Here is a 25,445-nt window from a genome sequence, read left to right on the forward strand (position 1 = left end):
ATTTATGGATTTACTATGTTTACTATGATTTTTAAGTACAAGTTGAATATCTCTATACTTCTGTTACTCAATCTTATTCCACTTCTCTTTTAATAGAGTATTAACAATTCTTAGATACTTATTTCACCCTTTCAACGCCATAAGACATTTACCGAATCGTCCATCCATCTTCTCTCAAAGCCATTCAAAAATACACTCTAATCTATCACCCGACCAATCAAAATCCAATAACACGAAGATCACAATCACGGAACAAAGTGCGAACAATTGTGTTAACAAGATTAGTTGTCATCTTGACGTCGCATCGTGCGGACGTCTATTTGACTTCATTACCTTGACGTTCCCGCTTCATTGCCTTTCGATTCCTTCCATTATTGCACGTTTTTTACCCCCTTTGTCTTCGCAATATTGTTCTGGACTTCGGAAGTGCCGAAGGGAAGGGATTGGAAGTAGGATCTGTTAATCAAAGGGTTTTGGTATCTCTGCGTTTGAATTGCGTTGATGTGGTTTTGGTGATATGTCTTTTGTTAGCTAATAGTGTAGTTTCCAACTAGTCAAATTCAATGTTGTATGTAGTCAATAATACAAAAAATTACAAAAGCGATAATTTTCTTTGAATTTGTAGGAGATTGCAAATTTGACGTCATCATTAAGTAGAATGGTCAAATTAATGAATGAAAGAACGATTATTTTAGGATATTTTATTGTATTAAAATGTCAAAATAATTTATTTTTGGCCTATGAAACTACCGAATTAATATTTACCTAAAATTAACACATTAAACGCAGCTTTATACAACGTTTACAAGTTTTTTAAACTAAAAACTAAATAAAATCGGTTTTTAACGCGTTCATTGTTGTTCGATTCCAAATATATTTGCTCTCTGTCTCTCTGTCACTCTGTCATCGAACGCGTCTACAAGGAAAAAAATTAAAAGATCACAGACAACCAGTGACACGAAATCTGTGTAATTATCATCTGTATTATCTGTGGCAGCCAAATAACCGAAACGTCTTTTGTTTAAACCGTTTGATTTTCCTCCGTGTTGCCTTCTGCTTTGGTGATCAAAAAGATTCAAATATTTTGAACATTTCTTTAATAATTTAAGCTCTGCCTTACTTATGTACCGTTTTATCATTTTTATAAAATAAAATAGGGCGTTAGGCTCGCAGTCTGTAAATTTAAATTGAGAATTATTTAAATATACTTAGACTTTACTTTTTTATTTAGCAAAAAGTGTATGAATGGAATCCCTTGAAATTAAATTACGGTTCAAAAATAAATTACTCTTGTTATTCTTTACGAATATAATTATATATACCGGTGACCGTACTTCGTGTTAAAAATGTTTAATTTTCCGGTTTCGTCGCCTCCATTTTAAAAACTCCGAAAAATGACGAAAGTATCGCCTTCAAGGTTTCCGTAATTCAAGTTTTTCACAATTATTTCTTTCTTAATCTTTTACTTGTTTCCTTGTTTGTGAAGGATCCTCTTGTAGCAACTTTGATTTTACTCCAAAAACTGTAGCGTTAAAATTGTAATAGACGTAATGTCTGTATTGTGTTGTGACCTAAGAAAGTATAATACATATAATTTTTTGAGGGGGGTAAAATCATTCTCCTGTTTTGGGTGAGGCGAGGTAAAATGTCAAACTGACTAAACACCACCCATTCCTACTCCTAGTCTTCGAGCCGAAGCTCCGGCAATCCATCAGGTCTTCCACGGTTCCGTATCAGGCATCTGGGTTCCATCTGTGTAGTTTGAAGGTTCTTTAAAGAGCACTCGGAACGCGACGCGCCCTACGTTCGGATAGTACGAATTTGCTTTACGTTTAAAATAATCGAAACGAGAACGCTTTCGGCGCTCTGATTGGCAGGCTCGAATAGCAAACTCACACTAAGGGTACTGGCCAGGCGACGAGACGGCGAGACGACGAGATATTGACCCCAACTTCATCACAAATGACATCGTTAGTTCTAAAATATTCTGTTAATTCAATAGTAAACTAATTCAACTATTTCATAGTCATTCACAATTCTCAAACAAGTGTCGTTAAAAAACTTACTAACACAGGTAAGTTGACACAAAACTTTTTCCATTAACTCTTAGAATATTAAATAAACTATTTACAAGTTTTATGACTTTAGCACTGAGATAATTATTGCTGTATTTTAAGAGCATAATGAAGTCTTGGGTTCGATTCACGGAATTAGCTAATAATTTTATCAGCTAATCGATGTGTCACGGGCCATGATGGAGTTGTATGAGATGTTTTAACGTAACAGTGACGAAATGTACTTTTTTTAGTAGCATGGGTATTTGATCTCCTTTAGAAAACAACAGTTTTGTGTTATTTTTTTGAATCAAACATTACAAGTGTGCTCAACCGGAGCGATACCGACCTCAAAGAAAACAGATGTGAAACAACGCTTGCCTTGTGTTTCGTTGTGTGAGTGCGGTTACCGGAGGCCCAATTACCTCCTTCTTAAACCTCAATTCCCCAACAACCCTTAAATTCCTAACCCCCAAAAGTCCGACGACGAACTTCAACATCATCATCCTATCATATCAATATTTATCTATCTATTTATAAAACGTATATTTTCCATCTGTTCAAAAGTTTCATAACAAGCGCTAACGAACTGAATATACTAACGGTACGTTCTACCTATATTATGACGTCAGCATATACTTATGTGCATTATGACGTCACAGCATGAACACTCCTGACATTGCAGGGGATATTATATTCGAATTACATTTCCTGTCGAAGGAACTGCAGCTCGTTCTACTAGTTGTGTGATACTGGTTTATTTTATAGTTCATTAGTTTTACTAGTAAGTTGGGTATTTATAAACTGTACCGTGACTGCAGATAGGAATATATCTATCATCACTCTATTTCTTCCAGTGGATGTTGGTAAGAGTCTATCAAAAGACTACATAATATTTGAACAGAAACAACTGTTGAGCAAATAGCCCGCCAGACACGATTACCTCGCCTGGTCGGAGGATCTCCCTTTTCTCAGAACATTTTACTCCCTGTTCCATAAATAACTACAACTATGGTGTAACTGCCTATCTTTTTACGTCATCAAAGATATAAATAAGACAGACCTTATTGACCTATTTTGAACCTGACACAAATCTATGCCATCAGCCCATTCATACGTTCAAAACTAGATCACTCAACCATACAACAGATTGTAAACAAAGCATACTACCTCTTTATACATACATACTTGTTCCCCGCGACTTCACCCGCGTGGAAATTGATTTTATACTTGACTAGTGACCCTCTGTGCAGTCTTGTGGACAAAATACGTTATCGATCCGTCAGCGTGACTTGCAAAGACAGATTTATTGGCATATTTTTTGTTTCATATGAATGTATGATGAAAATACTTATTCTACGATGCTGTCCCTTATTTTTATGTATTGGATGTTATGTACCTGTTCCAAGCTATACCTATTATCATTATTACGTACATAAACTTTAAATACTTAAGAATTCAAGAATAACAAAGATTATAAAAATAACGATTTCGCTCAAACGTGCTGTTTCAGGTTTTTATCATATTCCGTTCGGATTGAACATTTTTATAAGCATTTCAGTAGCGCATAGTACGGAGCTCTGATTACGTTGAACGCATAAACCAACCAATCAGCTCCGTCCCTCTCGCACTGCTCAGTGATCGACCATTCTGACACAATTGTAATAGCAGACTAAGGCCCCAGAGCGCCGAACGCGCTCTCGTTTCGATTACTTTAAACGTAAAGCAAACTCTAAGACTAGATATTACTGGCTTCCATTTTATATAGTGTATCAACAATAGTTTATAATATAAGGCTGTAATCATGTGCCTAAACTCTATAGTTATGAGACGGTATTATTTTAACTTTAATCATTAACCTCATTATTTTAAATGAGAAACCACAAACCCAAAAAGAGTAAAGAACACACAAGTACCTGTCTACACAGCTACAACATTTCAACGCGTGTATTTAGCGAATGTTTCGAAAACTTTATACGTACGAGTAGGTACATTCAGAGTCCTCGTTATACCAGCACAACTTTGGCATACGACTTGATACTGAAAAGTTACCATTCGCTTCTGATTCTGGAAGTTGCTTCAATCGGATGCTATGTGACTTTTTTCCCAGTGAAAGTCACGGTACAGAAGTTGTTTGTAAGGTATAATGAGAGCTGTTTTAAAGGAAATCGATTCATTAACGAATGTGATGTGATAATGTAAATTTTTAGAGCTTAGTTAGAAATTTACTCTTATGCCTTGTTCAAAGCAATAGCATGTCTTTTATCCCCGAAAGGGTAGGCAGAGAAGCACATTACAGCACATACTGGCACTCTACATTGTACACGCACTTTTAACATTTGTGTTACAAGTCCCATGTAATAGGAGGTGAGCCTATTACCATATACTGAGCACAATTACAGACTCCGTGCTACTACTGAGAAGTTTTGAAAAACCGAAAATATCCCAGCAATACTTTGCCCGAACCGGGAATCGAACCCGAGACCTCTTGTCCGGCAGTCGCACTTGCGACCACACGACCAACGAGACAGTCGTTATTAACTATTTTAAACATTCAATAATATAACAAACTTTTCCCAATGAATAAATATTCAAATTAAAACAATTACAATCTGTATGTACCGTACGAGAATGTAATTTCACAATTTTTTTAACGAGGGCCGGAGTTGTGACACAGGCAACGCTTCATTCTGCCTCTGGCATTGACACTCGTGTCCGTAAAGGTTTAATTAAAATACGAAATTTTAGACTTTCAATATGTGCGTTTAAAGGTTTTAATATGTTTCGATGTAATTTAAAGTTTTTAAAGCTTGTATTAATTACTTTCGAATTGATAATAAGTATTAGTTGAGTTGGCGTGTTGTGAATAAAGTGTCAATATACATTTCCAAAATACATAATAATACAAATGATGACGTTTTATGAAAATTAACAATCTATTTAGTCCGTCAAAAAATATTAGACACGTATTTTTTTATTTTGTCGTCTAAGAAAACATTACTTTGATAAAACGCAACAAACTTTAGGATTGGTAGCAAATACGTCATTTCAACGTGTCACGCGATATGTCAAATCCATATATATTCGAAATATATGTTTTCGTAAGAAAATAAAAATACGTGTCTTATATTTTAAAATGATCTACAAAACGAACATTATAATTAAAATTAGTCATCTACCCTATTTTCTTCTTTGATCATTCTCTAATACCTACAATTTACACGAAGGTACTTAATCAATAATTTACTCACGTGAACACCTAACTATAAAGCGTTCATTGTTAGAGAGCCATATAGGTACCTGGCACATATAACCACTTAATTATTAGAAAGCTTACAACCGAAAGTGTACCTATTATTAACTTTAATAAGACCCAATTTCAATACATCACTCACTGAGGTAAACAGCCTAAACATTGTAAACTAATTAAACACAGTTTTGAGTTTCTGAGTATATATAAAATTACATGCTGCCTCGTTGGTCGAGCGGTCGCAAGAGCGACTGCCGTGCAAGGGGTCTCGGGTTCGATTCCCGGGTCGGGCAAAGTATTACTGGGCTTTTTTCAGTTTTTCGAAAGTTTCTCAGTATTAGCACGGATTCTGGAATTGTGCCCAGTATATGGCAATAGACTCACCCCCCATTACAAAGGACTTATAACACATATGGTGAAAAGTGGGTGTACATTGTATGACGGCATTACATGTCGTACTGTGCACCTCTGCCTACCCCTTCGAGGATAAAAGGCGTGACGTTACTAAAATTACATAGAGTTATTTTTGATACCACGCATAAACGATACATATAATAATGATAATGAATATAATTATAACAAAAAGGACGAAATACAAGCGATATTTCGTATCTACATATTGAATAAACTCAGTCTCATTAAATTACTTCATGCATTCAATCGCAATTTACTCTGAAAGGCTTTTACGTTGCTGAAAATGTGAGAAAAAATGATCAACGCAAGCACACTTGGGTTTCGGCTGATAGCTGTGTGGAGCAGGGGATAATGAACCTTGTTACGTTGGCATAAAATATATTCTCTCATGATTGCAGGATTAAAGAGAATACTTATTTAAAGTTCTTCAGTGCATAGGTACATGAGTCCACTCTATTTTAACAGTTTTTGTTATTTTGTTTGATGCTAGTAGACAGCTTTTTTTAAGGGGGGAAAATCATCCAATGACTTCTCCCGCCTTGAGCGAGGCATGAGGGAGTGTCAGACTCTTACTGACTAAAAACCACTCCGTTCCGCTAGGTAGTCCGCAGCTTTCTAGTAGACAAAGAACTAAATTACTAAGATTCACTGTAAAATAATGCAAAAATACATTAGGTAGTTTTCTATTTTAATTACAATTCAATTTAAATATAGGCATAAACAGATACCTAGCCGTTTTGCTATAATATGTAATGACTAGCGTTTGCCAGTGGCTTCAGTCGCGTTCCCGTAAGATAAATAAATATCCTATCACCCAAGTCTGCTCATACTCTGTCTGTATCCCAAATTTTATGAAAATCCGTTAAGTAATTTCAGCGTGTTTGACGAACAAAACATCCAAACAAACAAACTTTCACATTTATAATATTAACGTGATTAATTTTCCTTTGAACCTGCAGACTATATTTATTCGACACCCCTGATTTAAGAGCGAGAGGCAACCTTGTACCTACATTGTAATCAGCTGATCCAGTAATTGGAATAACAGGCGTAAAATTAAATATGCAGATTCCCAGTAAATTCAATAATGTAGTCAGTCTGTAATTTGACGGATTATAGTACTTTGTTCCTTTAGTCGACGAATGAAGCGAAGATGCGAATTATAATGATACTGAAACTGAAAGATACTGTGTAATAACACAGTTAACTAGTTAACAAAATCAATTATGTCATTAACTACTTAAATTAATAATCGACTTCAATCCAAAATTCTGAGATTGTGATTAATTTCTAAAATTAGTTCTTTAGATTTTGGTAAAAGATCGCTTATCATTTTCAGCGATAACATGAGTAAATGTCATTAGTGTTTATCCCAAAGTTCTGTTTAATATCCTGTTTAGTTTGGATAACTAGAATTTTGTTTTCATATATGTTTTATAGCTCTTCATGAACATAAATAGGTCCACAGGTGGGCTTAATGCCGTTAAACAACTTTGGGTGATGCAGACACAAATCAGTGGTAGGTGCACGAAGCAAGTATATTTCTAAATAGGTATAGACAACATAAAATTCAGAAAGCTCCATTATCCCTTCATAATAACTAATTTTAAAAAATTCAATCACCCATCAACATCTTCTTACATTAACTCCATAAAGTAATAAACATCTTGATTTTAAAGTTAAATTAATTATTATTCAGCACCTTGACGAGCAAAGTCCAAAGTTCGGACTTTGTTTGTTATCGGAGGTTCACAAGAGAGGGCGATAAAGTCCTCTTTTGACAAGTGACACGTACATTTTAGTACACAATGAGGGGTCTTCGAAAATAGACTGTTTAAGGGATGCCCTTATCATTTTGCTGTGTAAAAATAGACAGCTTTGTTCTTTCGTTTAAATCTGTGTCGGTACTCAGTACGTAATCTGACGCGTGTATGAAATGAGATCTTTCTTTATATAAGTATATGATTGTGAGATTTCTGTTAGTCTAGACTCTAAGAGTTTACTTTGTATGAGTTTACTGCGTATTTCGCATTGCGTTCTGCTCGTCTTAAAGAGTCATCAGACCGCCACATAATATGGTGCCCAGTGGGGTTGATGTCTACCAGGAGTTGCAGACTGCCTAGCGGGTTACCGAGGCTCCCGCTAAAAAGCAGGAGTAGGAACAGGGTGGTTTTTAGTCAGTAAGAGTCTGACACTCCCTCTGACCTCGTCCATGGCCGGAGAAGGGATTCGATGAGTTTCCTCCCTCAAAAATAGCGGCCTCCACTATATGTATAACGTGTGACCAAAGACAAGTAAGTACATCAAAACAATCATACAAAAAAACAATCATTAACGTAGGACTCTTTTTTGAAGTCCATAAAAAGTTAAATATGGCGTTGCTAACCAGAACCGATTCGTAACAAAGTTATTTCAAACGAACTAGTTAAAGTCCATACAGCACTAGACAAATAGATATTTTCATCCAAACTATACCAATATACCATCAAAAGACTTGCCCAAATGAATTCTCTTTCAAACTCCATTACTAATAGATAAAACGTCCATTAAGTATTCAGTGCCTTGGGAATACAATGTACATATATACACAAACCATTTCTACAAACTAGCTTTTTGCCCGCGGCATGATCTATGTGAAATTAACCAAATTTCTTTCAAATCAATCTTAATCTTGGATCCAAAATATTGGGGTTAAAAAATAACCTAGGTATGTTACTTCCCCGGAGCTGCGGACAACGTAACAGGTTACCGGGGCTCCGGCTCAAAGCAGAAGAAGGAACAGGGTGGTTTTTAATCAGTAAGAGTCTGACACTCCCTCCCGTCTCACCCAAAGCGGGAGAAGTAATTGGATGATTTTCCCCCCTCAAAAAAAGGGTATGTTACTTCCTACAATTTATGCTTTTCAATGGTGAAAAATCGTTCAAATGTGTTCAGTCGTTTTAGAGTCAATGCAATGACAAACAAACAATCACTTCTGTTCTTTCTATAACATACATGATAGTATGGATAAAAGACAACTACCCCAGCTTACACGGCGTTCTATTATAAATTTAATATACTTGTAATACAAGGTTCTTTTTGATTCAAAGCCGAGGGAATATAAAGAGAAGCGAGGTCCACAATCTCGTGCTTGCCAGTCTAACTACGTAAAAGTAGTGTACAGTACCCGGCGATAAATATCGCACATCAGCACGTTTATTTACAATCATTCTGAAGAGAAAAGAGACATTGAGAACAACACTTTATGAGATTGGATTTCGGTTCACTAAAATGGAAGATAATTGAAAACTTCTAATGGAAAAGTTCTTTGTAAGAAATACCTTAAAGGCCCCACACAGGCGCGTTATTGCGATATCTGTTTTCAGTACATTTTGTATTAAGACGGTCATAACGGTAGTAACTATACTACAGCGATAATAACACCGCAAGAAGTAAGACGTTGCGTTTCTCCGTCCTGCGATATTCCGATATGAGTTCTACAATGTTTTGTATCAGGACGCAAACGACCGTACACACAAATACGATAATAACGCGATCTCTCGTAAGAAATACCTATCGAACGATAAAAACGCACCTGTGTGCAAGGAATCGGGACGCAGTATCGCAATAACGCATGCACTATTATCGACCGATAATAACGGGCCTGTGTGGGATTCTCTTGTGGCGACACTCTGACATGTGACAAAAGACAGATGACAGAAGTCACACATAGACTATGACGAGCAAATCAACGAATGACGTCATAAAAATGCTGCATCGCACATATGAAGTTTACATGCGAATTAACACGGATAGAAAATCCCAACGAACAACAGTCGGGCAGAAAGTCCGCCAGGCTGAACACCTCACCTGGTCGGAGGATCCTCCTTTTCTTAGGGATCTTTACTCGCTGTTCCCTAAACCCTAATAAAACATGAACATTTTTCAACAGCCGATGTGCAATGTTTATCGCCGGGTAGTGTACGTACTTTGAGCCCTTTCAATATCGTAGCAAATTGGCTAAAGGCTCACTGTAGTCTTTTTCTTCGATATTGTACGGTACAGCATTTGCAAGGCTTTCAGTTTGCTGAAAGAATGGAAGGCAAAATTTGTTAGTGATCTGGAAATAGACGAAATTGTTAAGTTTTAAATTATTGATTGCTGTGGAAGTTGTATGCAATTTATTCAAATGTGTTTATAATATTGAAATTGTTTTATTATTCTCTGTCCATCGGATTTAATGTGAACCTCTGCCTACCCCATCGGGGATAAAAGGCGTTACCATAAAAACTATGAGTTACCAAAGACCGGTAGAAGTCATAATTATATGAACTACAAGACGTCGCCTGCTGTGCGTCTTCTAATAACTTTCAAGAACTGAGGACAGTAGGTACGTTAGTAGTAAAGTTAGAAATCCAACATTGTCTAAAACAGAGAATATAATACGCAACTTAACAAAAGTAAGCAACGTATACCTACGTATAATGTACAAATTCCCAAATGAAATAATTTTTGTTTCAACATAATATTCCAAGTCAGACGGGGATTTAAATTCTATCATCTCAGTAATATTTCTACCCCGAGGCATTTTTCGTCTGACAGATAAAATCTACTAAATACTCGTACATTTTGTTGAAATACAAGTTTATTCTGTTATCTTTAGATATTAGAGAAACAGCTACGTTTACAGTCTGTGTGTACTTTGTAAGGTTTTGCTTTCACTCATAATAATGTTATTATGATGTTACTGCCTCGTTGGTCGAGTGGTCGCAAGTGCGACTGTCGGGCAAACGGTCTCGGATCGGCAAAGCATTACATGGCTTTTTTCAGACTTTCGAAAATGTCTCAGTATAGTTGCACGGAATCTGGTATTGGGTCAAGAATGTGACAAGGCTCACCCGCTATTACATGGGACTTATAACACCAATGGTGAAAAGTCGGTGTGCATTGTACAGTGATATGCACCTCTGCCTACCTCTGCTACATTATTTGATGCAACTTGCTTTTCATAAAAATATCTACGTATGAGTTCGTTATGAAAGAGTAATCTCTTTCACGGTCTACCAAACACTACCATCAAAACCATGGCAGATGAATTTAGAACACCTTATAGATAAGAACAATAGACCTATACACAAAGCAAGCTACCCATACTACCTAAGGAACTATGTATTAATCCGTGCCTATATCACAGTTTCATCGCATCGAGTATAATTGGCTACAATCGATAGGGATGTAGCAAACTGTCCCGGGATTTATCGATGTGTAAAGATATTGCAAACTGCTTGTTGAACGTGTTATGGCCGTCCTTATCGTCACTGATGCTAAGGCATTATAATGAAGGTGAACAGCTGCACAGGTTATTGAGCTGTTAGACATTAATTTTCTGGTAATATCAATACGATTAAAGTGATTATATTGGTGAGAGTTGTAATATCAACATGTATAAAGTGATTAGAGTGCTTTTCCACCAGAGATGTGCTATGTAACTATGCTACTAAGATGTAATAGCTAAGCTGTGTAACTATGTGACCGTTTCCACTAATACTAAGCTATGTAGCTATGCGAGACAGATGCGTAGCTCGAGTATGCGATGTATCGATAGTAGTAGCCTATTGAAGACATATTATCTACTAATTATATTAAGATAACTATAGGTAAGTACCTAAAGGAATAGGTAGGCTTATAACATGTATGTATGTGACATAATAATATTAGGCCTGATAAACCAGCTTAATTTTATTAATTACTTTTGTAGAGTTTTACCTGTACTTGAAATCACTTGACTAACTACAAACGTCAGTTTTTTTTGATGGGGGAAAATCATCCAATGACTTCTCCCGCCCTGATTCAGGTGAGAGAGAATGTCAAACTCTTTTTGACTAAAACCCACACCGTTCCTACTCCTACGTTGAACCGGAGCTCCGTTAACCTTTTACGTTGTCCGCAGCTCCGGATCGGGCATCAGCCCTACTGGGCCTCATCTATGGTGGTCATCAGCTCTTTGAGGCGCGCGCAGAACGCGACGAGTCGTACGCACAGGAACTACAGACGACCTAGTGAAAATAATTTGTAGCGTTGGTGATTTACTTAATTTAAGTTCAATAACTTAATAACTAAGATTGCATTTCGAGCAATAAATAATAAAAGCTTCTCAATTACTCAAATGAAGAACCTATAAACCTAGATACTGATATAAAACGTAGAAAAAGAGGCTTTATGTTAAGGTTCAATGTTCGTAGCTTTTATTCTGAGCGACCAATACAGATAGAAGAAGCCTTACCTTCGCTGAAGGACCTTTGTATTGATTTCAGTAAATCAAGGCGACATTGAGATTTTTTCAATTTGGAAATTTTCAATTACAGTAGCTTTAGATACTGGGAGTTTCAATTGTTGTACAATTGATTTGGAATGTAATTTGACTTCTTACCTAATTATTTTTGGCTAGGAAAGGAGTGTAGGTATACGATTGAATGAAACATATTAGATGGGTACGTGTTTTTTCAAAAGAATAATGAATACAATTAGTTTTTGGGTTCGATACTGATTCTTAACCAGATTTGGCTTATCTGTACCTATTATACTCGTACCTGTTTATTTTGAGATTAGTGCAATGCTATGTACCGATGTACCTACTTATATTAATTATGTATCACTAGACACATATAAATTGTGTATCACATACACCCAAATCGTATTATATCACTCTTACGCCCTACCAATCGGAAATAAATTGAGTAAATTGGAATTATCTCACAATATTAGGCCAAAATGTATTTTTGTTGCTGAAAATGGCTGCCACGTTTATCATATTCCTGTCGGCTGAGACCTTGTATTCGAATCCTCTGGTCGGACAAAGTGTTATTTGACTTTAGAGGGATATCTAATGGATCGATTCTTGAATAATATTCGCTTTTAACAATAAATTAATGGTTCTCTAATCTATAATGGGACTAGTTACTAAACTTGACTATGTGTGGGAGACAGGTTTAACCGAAGTGATACCACGGCCTCAAAGAAAACTGACGTGAAACAACGCTTGCGTTATATTTCAACGTTTTAGTTAAGTTACCGAAGGCCCAATTACCCCTCTTCTGGGTTTTGGGTGTCCATGGGCGGCACCGATAGCTTACCATCAGGTGATCCGTGTACTCGTTTACTGGCCTAGGTATACGATAAAAAAGTTTTAAGATCGTTTAGGAATTATTCTAACTAGTAGATATTCAATTTTTTATATGTATTTGTAGACTGTTCCTATCGATGTTGCTAAGTCCAAATATTGTTTCTAACTCCTGCTGATATTATGTTAGTCAGTAGCAGGGTGACATGACATTGTATTCTCGTCTGTATAGAGTCCTACAGACGTCGCCGCGGGGCGCCTCAAGAAATGCCTCGCATTAAAAGAATATTGTTCGAAAGAAAATACAATGGAAACGTCGATATGATCCGTGTGTGACTGTGACTGTTTCTTGCTAAGAACTATGTTCTACTTAAACGATTATTTATTTATTCAATAATGTTCTTATAGGTAAAAGTAACAATTATGGACCCAGTTTGGGCACAGCAATTTTAAAGATATAAAAATTCAGGCTTAATAATTATATAATTTTAATTATTTCTCTGAAAGTGTCATCTGAATAAGTTTTTGTCAGTACCTAAGGTGATTTACTTTACTACTCTTAATTAGCGAAATACTAGATGACATTATTGATTTTTTTAATGTATCACGTTCCTTGCCACCCTGTGTGTGTGTGTGTGTGTGTGTGTGTGTGTGTGTGTGTGTGTGTGTGTTAATAAAAGTTGGTAACCATTAAATTTCTCTAAGTGCGGCACTCAGAAGCATTAATTAATTAGATACAATTATTAAACATTCTATTACCTACGTAGGTAAATGATGTCTGCATAGTAAGCAGCTGTTACGCCTAACTAAGATCGCGTAAGCCGATTAGTTAACAGCGCATTATGAGACAAAGATTAGCGAAGATACTCGTGCAATAATGATGCGGTATTGAGATTATTTTTGTTACTTGCATTTCTAGATTACAAAGGTATAGTAAGTGTAGATATTACCTATGCCTAAATCATTGGTTGTTTGTTCAGCAGTGGACGTCTCTCGGCTGATGATGATGATGATGATGATGAAAAATCATTGGTTGAGTAGTTTTTAGTTCGATTGTCTCGGTCTGGGTCCAAAGCCTAAGTGAACACAAAAATATTATGGAGTTTCTTCGGGAAGTATTCAGTATGAGCATTTTCTTGAGGTGTAAAATCATCGAATGACTCCTTCCGCTCTGAGTGAAGCGAGAGGGAGTAAGCTCTTACTGACTAAATACCACCTAGTTCCAACTCCTGTCTCGAGCCGGAGCCACGGTAACTTCTTGCGCTTTTCCACAGCCCCGATTCATCGGATCATATGTTGGCTTGGAGTTGCAAATTGTGTCCTGTGTTTTAATAGAGGCAAACACAACTCTAGATACTTACCTTTTTTGTAACATGGTTTTGGATCCAACAGTAGATAGGTACCTAATTAAATTACAGCGCGTTCTACCACGAAATTCCCGGTACAAAGTGAAATCGTTTCTAAATGTAATTAATCGATTTACCGGCTCTGATTCGATTACCCCGTAATGAATATGCGACCAGAGACGTATCTTGTCAATTTATTCCGTTGTAAGTGGTTTAATACATAATTATGTCAACATGTAACTTTACGCCTTTCATTTTATGCTATATTCTTGTAATTTATACAGGTCCATTAGACAGCTTTTTTAGGGGGATTGTTATCAAATGGCGTCTCCCGCCTTGGGTTAGGCGAGAGGGAGTGTCAGACTCTTACTGAGTAAAAACCACCCCGTTTCTACTCCTGCTTCGAGCCGGAGACTCAGTATCCCATTATCCTGTCCGCATTAGAAAGTCATGGGCTGTTGATGATAATGGTGATGATAGTGTCAGGGTTATTGGTAAATCATCATTAACCTTGTAGTGCTGTAGTACTGAAATCATAAATAAATACATACCATTACTAAATAATTCATAAATAATGTCGCTTTCGACTCATTCGATCTATAAAACCGTAGGTAATTAATAACTAATAACTTGGTACCTGATAAACCTGATATCGATTCGTCTGTCTGTGGTCTGTTTGTGAGTCTACTTCAGCAGGATAATTTAGGTGTAATATGTCTACCTAATTATGAGTGACAAGCTAGGCAAATGTCTGCGGTTAGGTCGTACATTACTCATGAGTTAGTATCGGGATGGGAATCAAATTTCAGACAGGAACAAAGGTATTAAATATTCTACTGTCGTGAATTACGTCTCGAGTTTTGAACTTGGCGAAAATGGACAACTTTTTTTAACAATTTATTGTGATGATTCGACGACTATATGCCTTTTATCCCCGAAAGGCACACACATTACGGCACTTCATGCCATTTTAAAATGTATTTAACAACTAATTTCTGGGGGTCCGTAAACGGCTGAAGGGATTTTATCCCGATCCCTTTAGCCTTTTTGACGTGATTGAGTAACAAACATTCACACAAACATTCGCATTTATAATATTAGTAAAACATTATTAAGTAAAATATTAAAAATGCTACTGGTGATCAATACATAGATTTCTGTTAGACACAGTGATAAAAATAATACCTATAATTTTCTACGCATCATTAATCACGAAAGAAATGCAAAGGACCAAAATCACTTCCCTGTGGCATTCCACAAACATAAATGTTAAATATTTACAAACACATTCGACAAATAAATTCATACTGAACTCATTTCTGACATATCAAATATAAATATTTTGAAAGCAAACATTTCAAAGTAAATGGAATATTATTTCGCTGTATTAAAGCTGGTTTCCCTATAAATCGAAATTTTAATGCGCCACGGGGACCGGGTTTTGCATTAAGACGTCAGGTAAAAGGCTTTTCATGAATCCGAACAGCTTAGGATAGTGCTTAGGGGTTTATGGAAAATCACTTTAGTAGGTATGTGTGGTTATAGGTATACTTACTATTTAATTTAGTATTTTAGCATAGGTACAGAATAGTTTAACATAGGCGGCATGCCTATTTAAATCTTATTACATAGTTAGATACACATTCAGTAAACCTAATATTTGTTAGTTTAGTTTCTTTAATAACATTGCCCCACATTAGGATTTTCTCCTGTGTACAAACATATAAGTTCGCATACACATGACATTCAAACCCGAAACATTAATTTGTGGATCACAAAGAGTTGTTCCGTGCGGGAATCGAACCGACTACATGTTGTGCAGTTGCCGGTCACCCAGTCACAGCGCCAAACGTGCAGTATTTCTTAATTTATCTTTGTAAATTATATTCAAATGACATTACAACAAACATTAAACACACATATGGGATTAATATCACAGATCTTCAAAAGCTCGCAACATAAATACGAGATACAGATATTAGACGCAACTCGATCGAACTTTGCTAGAACAAACTCAACTTGTGCAAACAAATGACTTAGGTATATTTGTGATGAGGGATACTTAAAGTTTACGCCTGTTATTTGTTAGGGTAAGTAGAGATCGACCTACCTACAGATAACTAAGTTTTCGTCAGTTATGTTGTGAACTACAAAAGCAGTAACTAATTAGGGTTTTTTGAGGAGCAAAATCACCTAATTACTTCTCCCGCCTTGGGCGAGGTCAGAGCTCTACTGAGTGATCTGAACTGTGGTGGTCTGCCTCTTTGAGGTGCGCGCGGAACCCGACACGCTGTACGGGTCTAATTCTGGTCTGCAAGCAAGCTACCCAGTGTGAGCACCTTCGCCACCAGATCCCATGGCGGTAATCTGGCAAGGAATAATAGAAAACTAGCATCAGATCTAAATGATAATAAAATTGTTTTACTTTCTTTGACGGAGATAATACAATTGATAGTGATCGTGGTTGCTCAGATAGCGGACAAAGTTAATAAGTTTTGTATATAGGTACTTAAAAGAAAATAAACGAACAAAAGGTTCTCTTAATTTGTTTTGAGTAGTCAACTATAAAGAACTTTCAAAACTTACACCGCTTTGTTTATTTTCTTCTACAAGTTCCAAGACAGAACAGTCTTTCGGATCGTCTAGAATAATATCTTGTTCTTCTAATAAAATTAAAACTACACTTTGAAAACTCTGATTGTTGCCAACATTGTTCACTAAAGGAGAAATCTTTACTTATTTTCATCTATCTTCTTTTCTTAGTTTTCGATATCCATTAACTTTGATTTGCCTTAACAATAAGCCGTCAATTATTTACGTTAACAAGAAGAAAATCTTCAGATTTCTTTATAAACATCCAGCTTTTAATAAAACAAAATTGAATAAAATCTTTCCTTTTGTTCTTTGAGTAGATACTTATTGGTTTATCTATAGAAATTTCTGGAAAACTAAAATTAAGGAAAGTGTAGGTAAATCTAAAATAGAATAGAAATATTGATCTGGAAAGTCATTGTTCTATCTTCTTAAGTTAATCTTGTGTTTAGTGAGAAGGATACAACAATGAAATAAAACATAAAATAAAAACAATAGTCAGACCAATGAGAGACTAAAAGAGGATTTTATAGTGGTTCTAAAAAAACAAGCTTAAAAATGTGGAATCCAAACATGGATAACAGACAAATGGAGAAGCGGGTTGTGGTGGGTAGAGTACGACCAACTTGGGCCAGAAACCTCCCCGAAGCCAGAGAAGATGATGAGAAGAGTGAGGCAGAAGCTGGAGTGATGCCTCACAGCGAACCACCTTCTCCTACAGAAACCTGGGAACAACACTCAAAACATGAAGACAAATACGATGTATTTGGCAAAGTAAGTAAAATATTTTATACATACTTGCAATTAGGGGATAATGAAGATAATATTGAAAAGGGTTCAGGACAAGTCGCCTTCAAAAGGGTTAAAAGAGAATAGCCCAAAATATTTTGTTTCCATTCCGTAAAGATAAAAGGTTTCTCTGCACCAATAATAATGGGAATACATACATTAGGAACTTGAGCATTAGCTTCAAGGACATGCCTAAATAATCCATTAGGATTCGGTATGTCCATAATAGATACCTTATTATAAGTAACCAAAGTGACTACACTCGTTAATAAATGCACTTAAAGAATTTGGTCTCGTTGACAACTGATATTAAAACCAATTTTATTTGCTTAGACCATGCTCTAAAAATATTTAAAGAGTCAGTATAATATTTAGGCAATTTTTGATATAATTTGAAATATGACATCAAAATTACCTCTGATTTTAAGTACTTGCCTTTCATTACTTCCAAACTTACCTACAGCTATTCCGATTTAACATTTGATGTGTCATCTAGCTTAGTTTCTCTAATTAAACGTAACTCTACCTAGGTAGTAGGTATATCCGACTGAACGCTTTAGAAGCTTCGAAATTGGTTATAGTTAGGCACCGGCACTAATTAACGTCGTCCCTAACTTGGCTTTTATTGACATTTCAATCACATTTTGCTAGTTTCATAATTAAGCATATAGGGACTAGAGAGATTTAATTCTACTGGTTATGTCGGTAAATCATTACTTGGATTTGAATCAATATTTAGATAAAATTTTTAAACAAGCTGATGGATCACCTGATGGTAAGCAATCGGCATCCGCTACGTCAGAGGAATAATATTATAAACGCGCTGCCGGCCTTCTGGTCTTTAAAATGTTTGCCAATGGGGTAAAATATTAAATTGTTCATTATCGTTTCTAGTCTACCATAATTATTAGGTTTATCAATGTCTGGATCTTATATTCCTAATAATTTTATATCATGTTGCAGGTAATGCTGCTCGGCGACAGCGGTGTCGGCAAGACTTGCATGCTAGTTCGCTTCCGGGACGGAACCTTCCTCGCAGGAAACTACATATCCACCGTCGGCATCGACTTCCGGGTACAATGACTCACGTTGCACGTGCCGACTCTAATCTTCATGTCTTTTACATACCTAACCTATAAATAAGGATAAAATTAAAACCTCCTAAATACCTACTTAAACTCTTTTATAATCACAAAATCAAATTAGCAACCGCCTCAGTAAAGCTTTTCAAAACCCTCGACAACTTACGCAGAAAACAGTCAGTTCAACATCCAGCAAAAAGGTTTCATCGAGTTTTATTCGTCGAAACGAAAGCAAAAAGTTCCAATATCAATTGGCAAGAAGTGATTAATGCTATTATAATTTTTAATTCGTGCAAAAAAAAAGTAATTAATGACCGTCAAGGGTTCCAAGTTCAAATGGGCCAGTGAATGGCTGCACGCGACCGGTTCGCCGCAACGCTATTGGTGTTCGAAGTTTGGCGCGCTTTTTCCGTTCCCGCCCCTTGCCCATGACAGCTGTGATTGAATCGGCTGCTCGCCTGAGTGATTTATTGTTGCAAAGGTTTTTTTTCCAACTTGTACAGTTTTTGCAGTTTGATTTATTATAGCTGTCTTTATGGGCTAGAAAAAGTATGTGGGTAGCCAATAACAAGTTTACAGCCAACTTTTTATGATACGAGAAAAAACTAGTCATAATTATTTTGTTTAATTGCTCAACGAATATAAATGATCTGATAGTAAAATTAATAATGTGTTTTAGTTGTGTGTTAGGTGTTTTACACATGTTTTACAACATAATGACAAACTTTCTACTGAGTACCTACTTTTCGGTTCAGTCCAAAACTAACTTTAAACTGTGGCATATTTTCTTTGATTTCTACAATTTATATTTAAAAAACTATTTCACATAAGCATTATTCAGGATGCAGAAACTTTCCCAAATAACCAGTGATTTGCAATGTAGTACAACTAGCGCCATCTGTCCACAGAACAAGGTAGTGACTGTAGACGGCGTCAAAGTGAAGCTTCAGATTTGGGACACCGCCGGCCAAGAGCGCTTCCGTAGCGTAACGCATGCATACTACAGAGATGCACATGGTAATTATTAAACTGCATTTTTATTTTTATCTTTATAAGTAATGTATAATTTAAAATATTGATAGTTGAATATGTTGCAATCACTGTTACCATTATTGTAATCCGAACACCTAACGCCATCTATCGACAAAACATAGTCATCAAAACACAATTCAACTCCAAATGACTATGATGTCTACCACATGGCATGGCTTGCGCGTCTGTTTCTGAGAAGTCTACATTGAGCGTCACCCGTACCCAACTATCCTTGATAATAACAATAATTATATCGTATTTTAATCAACTTATGACAGTTTCTGCTTTAGCATTTTTTTTGGAACAGTTCAGCACTTATTGAGTCATTATATTTAGGTGTGTCGGGAATATAGAAAAGCGAAGCCATCAAGGTCTGGCCTCGACCTGTTTCTTAGCAAACCGGCTCACGTATTCACACGAGACACGAGTAGAACTAGATTGGGTCACATTCAACTGGTCATAGCCACATCATGTCATTAGCTTAGTCCAGTATCCTTATCGGGGGCCGTTCTTAATTGATTCATGGTAGGCCTCTATTTTGTCTCGATTTCAATCGTATGTTCTAGAAAATATATGAGTTATGGCTATGCTGTTTATTGGTGCACCAGGTTTTACTTATTATTCTGTGACCAGGTTTGGTGACGTGGGATTTTATTTGAAAATTTACTTTAGGTATTTGGGTATTTAACTATGGATGTTAACCATTGGTGCACACTGGATATTGACTATGCTTCATAAATTAATTCCCTACTATAGGTACTCTCTATAGGTCTGTCTGTTACGCATTCACACTTTCCAAACCACAAACCGCAGAGCTGATTCCTATGAATTTCCATACAAACATAGGTACCTACTTACTAAGAACTTTAAAACAGACTTTGAAATAGGACTACCTATAGTACCTACTACCCATTTTCATCTGGACCTAAATAAAGAAAAGACATCCATCCCAATTTAGACCTTCAAACCACACATTGCCTTTAAGATTAATAAAAAATCCTTTATCTAATGTCCTAATCTTCTCCACCAGCGTTGCTGCTCTTGTATGACGTGACAAACAAGATTAGTTTCGACAACATCCGAGCGTGGCTGGGCGAGATCCGGGAGTATGCGCAAGATGATGTGGTCATCATGTTATTAGGTGAGTATAAGACATGGAACCTCCAGGACTCTTTGTAGGAGGATTTGGTTCTGTTCGAATATCCTAGTCCTTGAGTGTTAATCGATCAAAGTTGTTCTAAGGTTTATAAAATTAGATGGTTTAATATTCGGTGCATATTTGGCTAGCTATTTATTAGTATCTATCTAGTGCCAGGCTCGTAAAAGAGAGCTAGGAAGTAGACAAAATAAAGGATAGGTATCTTTTAAAATTATCATCCAACAGTTCTTGGTGCCTACCTAGATTCTATTGATCTAGACTTTTTAACATTGGTCTGACCTTTTTAAGCTTTTAGATTTATAACAATCAAAGAGAACCTTTTATACAAAATTTCATCGTCTACGTACTCAAGGTATTGGGTAGACGCACTAAAGGTAAGTATTTAGTTTTATGAGCCACTCTCATGATCAAGATCTGCGAAGGCGGATAGATAGTAGCCATTAGGTTAGCAGACTTCTTTTCTAAATTTTGTAGTTCAAAAATAATATAATCGACCTTGCTTCTCAGCCCTGTTCTGATGTAAATGAACTGCCGTAACCGTCACAAACAAATACACAGTTGAGGGGTTCTCAATGCTCAACAAAGCCACATGAAAAGAGGTCGTGTTACATTATGCTTGCAGGTAACAAATCCGACAGCGGCCTAGAGAGGGCGGTGAGGCGGGAGGAGGGGCAGCGCTTAGCGAGAGAATACCAAGTGTCGTTTATGGAGACATCAGCCAAAACCGGACTGAATGTCGAAGCTGCCTTCGCCCATGTGGCACGCTCTCTAGTAGCGAAAGCGAACCCCGTCGACCCCTCGAGGCTGGCGGTGCGCGCGCAGCCAACGCAGGAACAACGGTCTTCGTGCCCGCCATGTTCGTAATTCCGCGGCAAATTCAAATTGAGAATGTTGAACGATGTGGACCAATGTTGGTGAACGATTTCATCAGTTGATTAGTTGATGCTGTGTTGAAAGGACGTATCGTGTGTGCATGGAAATGGTTATTATAAAACGGCTAAAGTATTGCTATGCGTCGGACAAGGTCTATGAATGTGAAATGTTATATAAATTTTATCAAATGTATAGTATAATAAAGTACCGAGTTCTATTGTAATTTTTGATAAGGTACTTCGTATATTGTTTATAGCTAAATGTATTATGAGAACATAATTAATGTTCTTACTTATTTCCTTACTCATTTTCCTGTTAGCCCGAGGAAGTTACCAACCTTTGATGTTAAAAAGTCTGCTTTGTACTTTGGTCAGAAAATGTTTGAAAGGGCTTATAAAATGTACTTTGATAAAATATATTTATTGGAATAATATTTACAATTGTAGTTGCATACTTGTCGACAAATAAGATATTGTATTGTACCTATGGACTTGGAAAACCTATTGTTTCTCGGAAAATGAAGTAGATACACCCATACACAAGTGTGCAAGTGTGGTAACTGCATATTTTCTCACGGATACTCTATCATGTTGTGTTATTAGTTACTTATATCAAGTTTTCCAGAATTATAGTTAGTGCCTGGATTATGTGAGACTAACTGCCGTACTCAGAGACATTTAATGATTACTTAAACTATTCCTTACGGCCATATTCAGAGACGTTTAATGATTACCTACTTAAACTATTCCTAAGTAAAGATAGTGTTCCTAAAACAATTGCTAAGGAATGGGTTAAGTACTTAACCATTAAATAACTCTGAGTACCTACGGCTGTTACTATCCTGCTCGTACTTTCTAAGTCATCGAAAGAGGTGACCTAATTTATGTAAAGCGTGAATATTATTACTTACTTAATGACTTCATAAAATCGTGGTTTTCCCGAGAAATAACCGCAGATATCACGTCATTGACAAATGATTACCTATACAAGCTTCATACTACTTTCACTGTTTGTAAATGTTCATAAATTAGGTCTTAAACACGGTCCAAAGTTCAGGCAAAATGACACCTCTAACGCACAAATCAAATTCGACCTTATTCTTCGCCTACGAAAGTGGATTTTTCTATGTTATAAACTTAAGACAATAGTAGATAGATAATATACTTACTGTATGTAATGTAACCATAGTTTGAATTCACTCAATCAATTTATCTTCTACAGTATAATAGCTGCGTATAATCCATAGAATTAAAAAAAAGTTTCATCTCACAACTACAGACACCAGCAGATCAAACTACTCCAATCTGTTAATTTCTTCATTGAATTTCCGACTTTATCTCCAAACAATAAAGTTCAAAATCCAAAGTGATAGAAAGGAGTAGGTTGATATGCTGTGTATTAAAACTAGAGTAGAAAAACTAAGTAAGGAACCCTTATCCCTGTGATATCTATTAAATATGTAACCTTTATGTATATTTATGTGTGTTATACTTATAAACCTAAGTCAACATATCGAAGTAAATTACTCAAAGAGAATCAATCTTGGATTTACTGAAGAGCTTTTTGTTGCAAAAGGAAATCAGATATAAGATTATGAGGAGGTAATAGTAATATTTTTATTATACATTGTCATTGAAGGGATAAGCTTATCAAAGAGAATAATATTGCAAAGAAAAAAGATTATCTTACGAATAAAGGAACAAGCCCTTCATGTGCCAGTATCTGGTTGCCGGTTTGTTTCGCTGCACGGAACAACTCTTGGTGTGAATCATAAATTGTTGTTCCGGGTCTGGGTATCATTAAACTTGTATGTTTCTAAACTTACCCACGACACAAGAGAAAACGTTAGCGCAGGGGTAATGAAAAAAAGTATCTACAATAGTTAATTAAAACTTGGACAAAATACAGAATGAATTTATATTTTTAAAGACATAAGTACGTACCTACTGGGCCAGAACTCCAGAAGAGTTCATCTCAGATCTCAGTACTGATTCTCTCCTTGATTTGCATTTACCTGTACCGTTTGTTTTGATTGGTTGATTTATTCGAGCCGGCCAATCAGAGTGCCGATCACGCTCTCATTAAAGCAAACTCCTACTAATGCTACAGTATGGTTACAAACTTGGTAAAATCTTTAAAATTCTCATGTTGCCAATTACTGAAAATCCCGTAAAAATCGGATACAATAATTTCCTATTCTATTTATGTACCTAAGTACTTCTAGGTATTTTCAATTCCACTTGTATTTCCGAAACTGTAGTTTGACTATCTGTTAAAAATGTATGATATGATACCTAAATAAATAAATAATATATGTATATTGAAATGAACAACAAACCTTACCTACTTGTAAAGTATTGTAAAATTATATTGTCGTTGCAAATTTTGTTTAAATGTTGTGTGACGTTGGGTGTTGCTTGTGCAGAAAATAATAAATAAATGCAATTGAATTAATTTCTTTGTTTTATTTTTCTACAACTTATTCACAGGAGACTGCTTACACAGGGTAGAAGATTGAGCTTTGTAAATGGCCCACTGCTGGGTAAAGACCATATTAACAATCTCAAACAGGAGAGGAGCTTCAGCACAGGCATCAGCTTACACATGGTAGAAATAAGATTGAGCTTTGTAATTGGCCCACTGGTTGTTAAAAAACTTAAAGCCTCAAATAGGAAACGAGCATTTTCAGTTTTACTGTAACTATCTATGAATGAAGGATGTACAGGTCCCTAATTTGAAAAGATAACACAGGCATCTTGATAGAATTCGAACTATAGACCTAGATATAGCCTTACATTTGGACCTCCGCGACATAACAATGGACTATCGAATTCTTACTAGGTAGGTACTTACCTACTCAGAATTCTACAACCAAAAATCTCAATAAAATCTGGACAAGACTAACTAAACACAGCAAACTAGCTTATTACTTATCTTAATTAGGGCAAACTATTTTATCAAGCACCACTGACTAACGGATACAGATTAGTAAACGCGTGCCGTTTACCATAAATGAGGAAGTTTTAACATGTATAACAGATTTACAATACATGTTCTGTCATTATATCCGTCTACTATACTTAACTAAAGAACGTTAGGACAGGGAACAATGCACCCTTAGGACACGTTTCAACGAGATCCCGTCCAAGGGGAACCAACTACCAAATTAACCGTCTTTTGAATAGGGACGCAACGGCGTGTGTCTTGAGTCTTGAGGGAACATCGCGACGTTTAGTTGTACAATTTTTTTAGTAGGTTTTTTAATACAGTAACGTACGTGGTCTGTGCATCGAGCACCTAGCTTCACTGATGGGCAGACTGACAGATTCAAAGTATGTGTTTATGGTTCATTTAGAATAAATAATTTGACTTTGACTTTGTAGTTATACCTACTTATTTATTTCTATGGGTAGGTACCTATACATCTGGACACCATATTCATAAGTAAATTAACTAAAATACCTACCTAACTAACTAACTAGAATGCCTAGGTACAGGTAGATATTCGATGGGTACTATCAGGTATCCTGAAACTGTATTCTTTAAGGACATCCTTAAAGATTCATAGTTTGATAATATCAAGCAATCAATGTATGTACTGAGAATATCGATTACCTATCGTAAGCTTATATAGGTACAAAAAAAAAATACATCTCTAATACTTTTTCATTACCTAACTGACGGACTAAATAGATTTTTAATTTTCATACCTTAACATCATCCCTATTATCGTAAGTGACCCGGTTGTGGCCACT

General features: G+C 36.1%; 1 protein-coding gene across 4 annotated transcripts in view; it reads left to right on the forward strand.

Moving 5' to 3' along the window:
* The window catches only part of LOC118267103 (ras-related protein Rab-37), a 99,284-nt gene extending 75,702 nt beyond the window's left edge, over positions 1-23,582 (forward strand). For 2 of the 4 annotated variants that reach the window (XM_035580892.2, XM_035580894.2), the window contains exons 2-6: positions 17,208-17,529; positions 18,508-18,618; positions 19,535-19,643; positions 20,689-20,799; positions 21,440-23,581. In XM_035580892.2, coding sequence (XP_035436785.1) covers positions 17,314-17,529; positions 18,508-18,618; positions 19,535-19,643; positions 20,689-20,799; positions 21,440-21,681 — 789 coding nt within the window. In that variant the 5' untranslated portion in view covers positions 17,208-17,313 and the 3' untranslated portion in view covers positions 21,682-23,581. Of the gene's footprint in view, positions 1-17,207; positions 17,530-18,507; positions 18,619-19,534; positions 19,644-20,688; positions 20,800-21,439 lie in introns of all 4 variants that reach the window. The other 2 variants (XM_050703029.1, XM_035580896.2) reach the window with 2 other exon arrangements.
* The last annotated feature ends 1,863 nt before the right edge of the window (positions 23,583-25,445 follow it).

The sequence above is a fragment of the Spodoptera frugiperda genome, chromosome 23, assembly GCF_023101765.2.
Source record: "Spodoptera frugiperda isolate SF20-4 chromosome 23, AGI-APGP_CSIRO_Sfru_2.0, whole genome shotgun sequence".
Lineage (NCBI taxonomy): Eukaryota > Metazoa > Arthropoda > Insecta > Lepidoptera > Noctuidae > Spodoptera > Spodoptera frugiperda.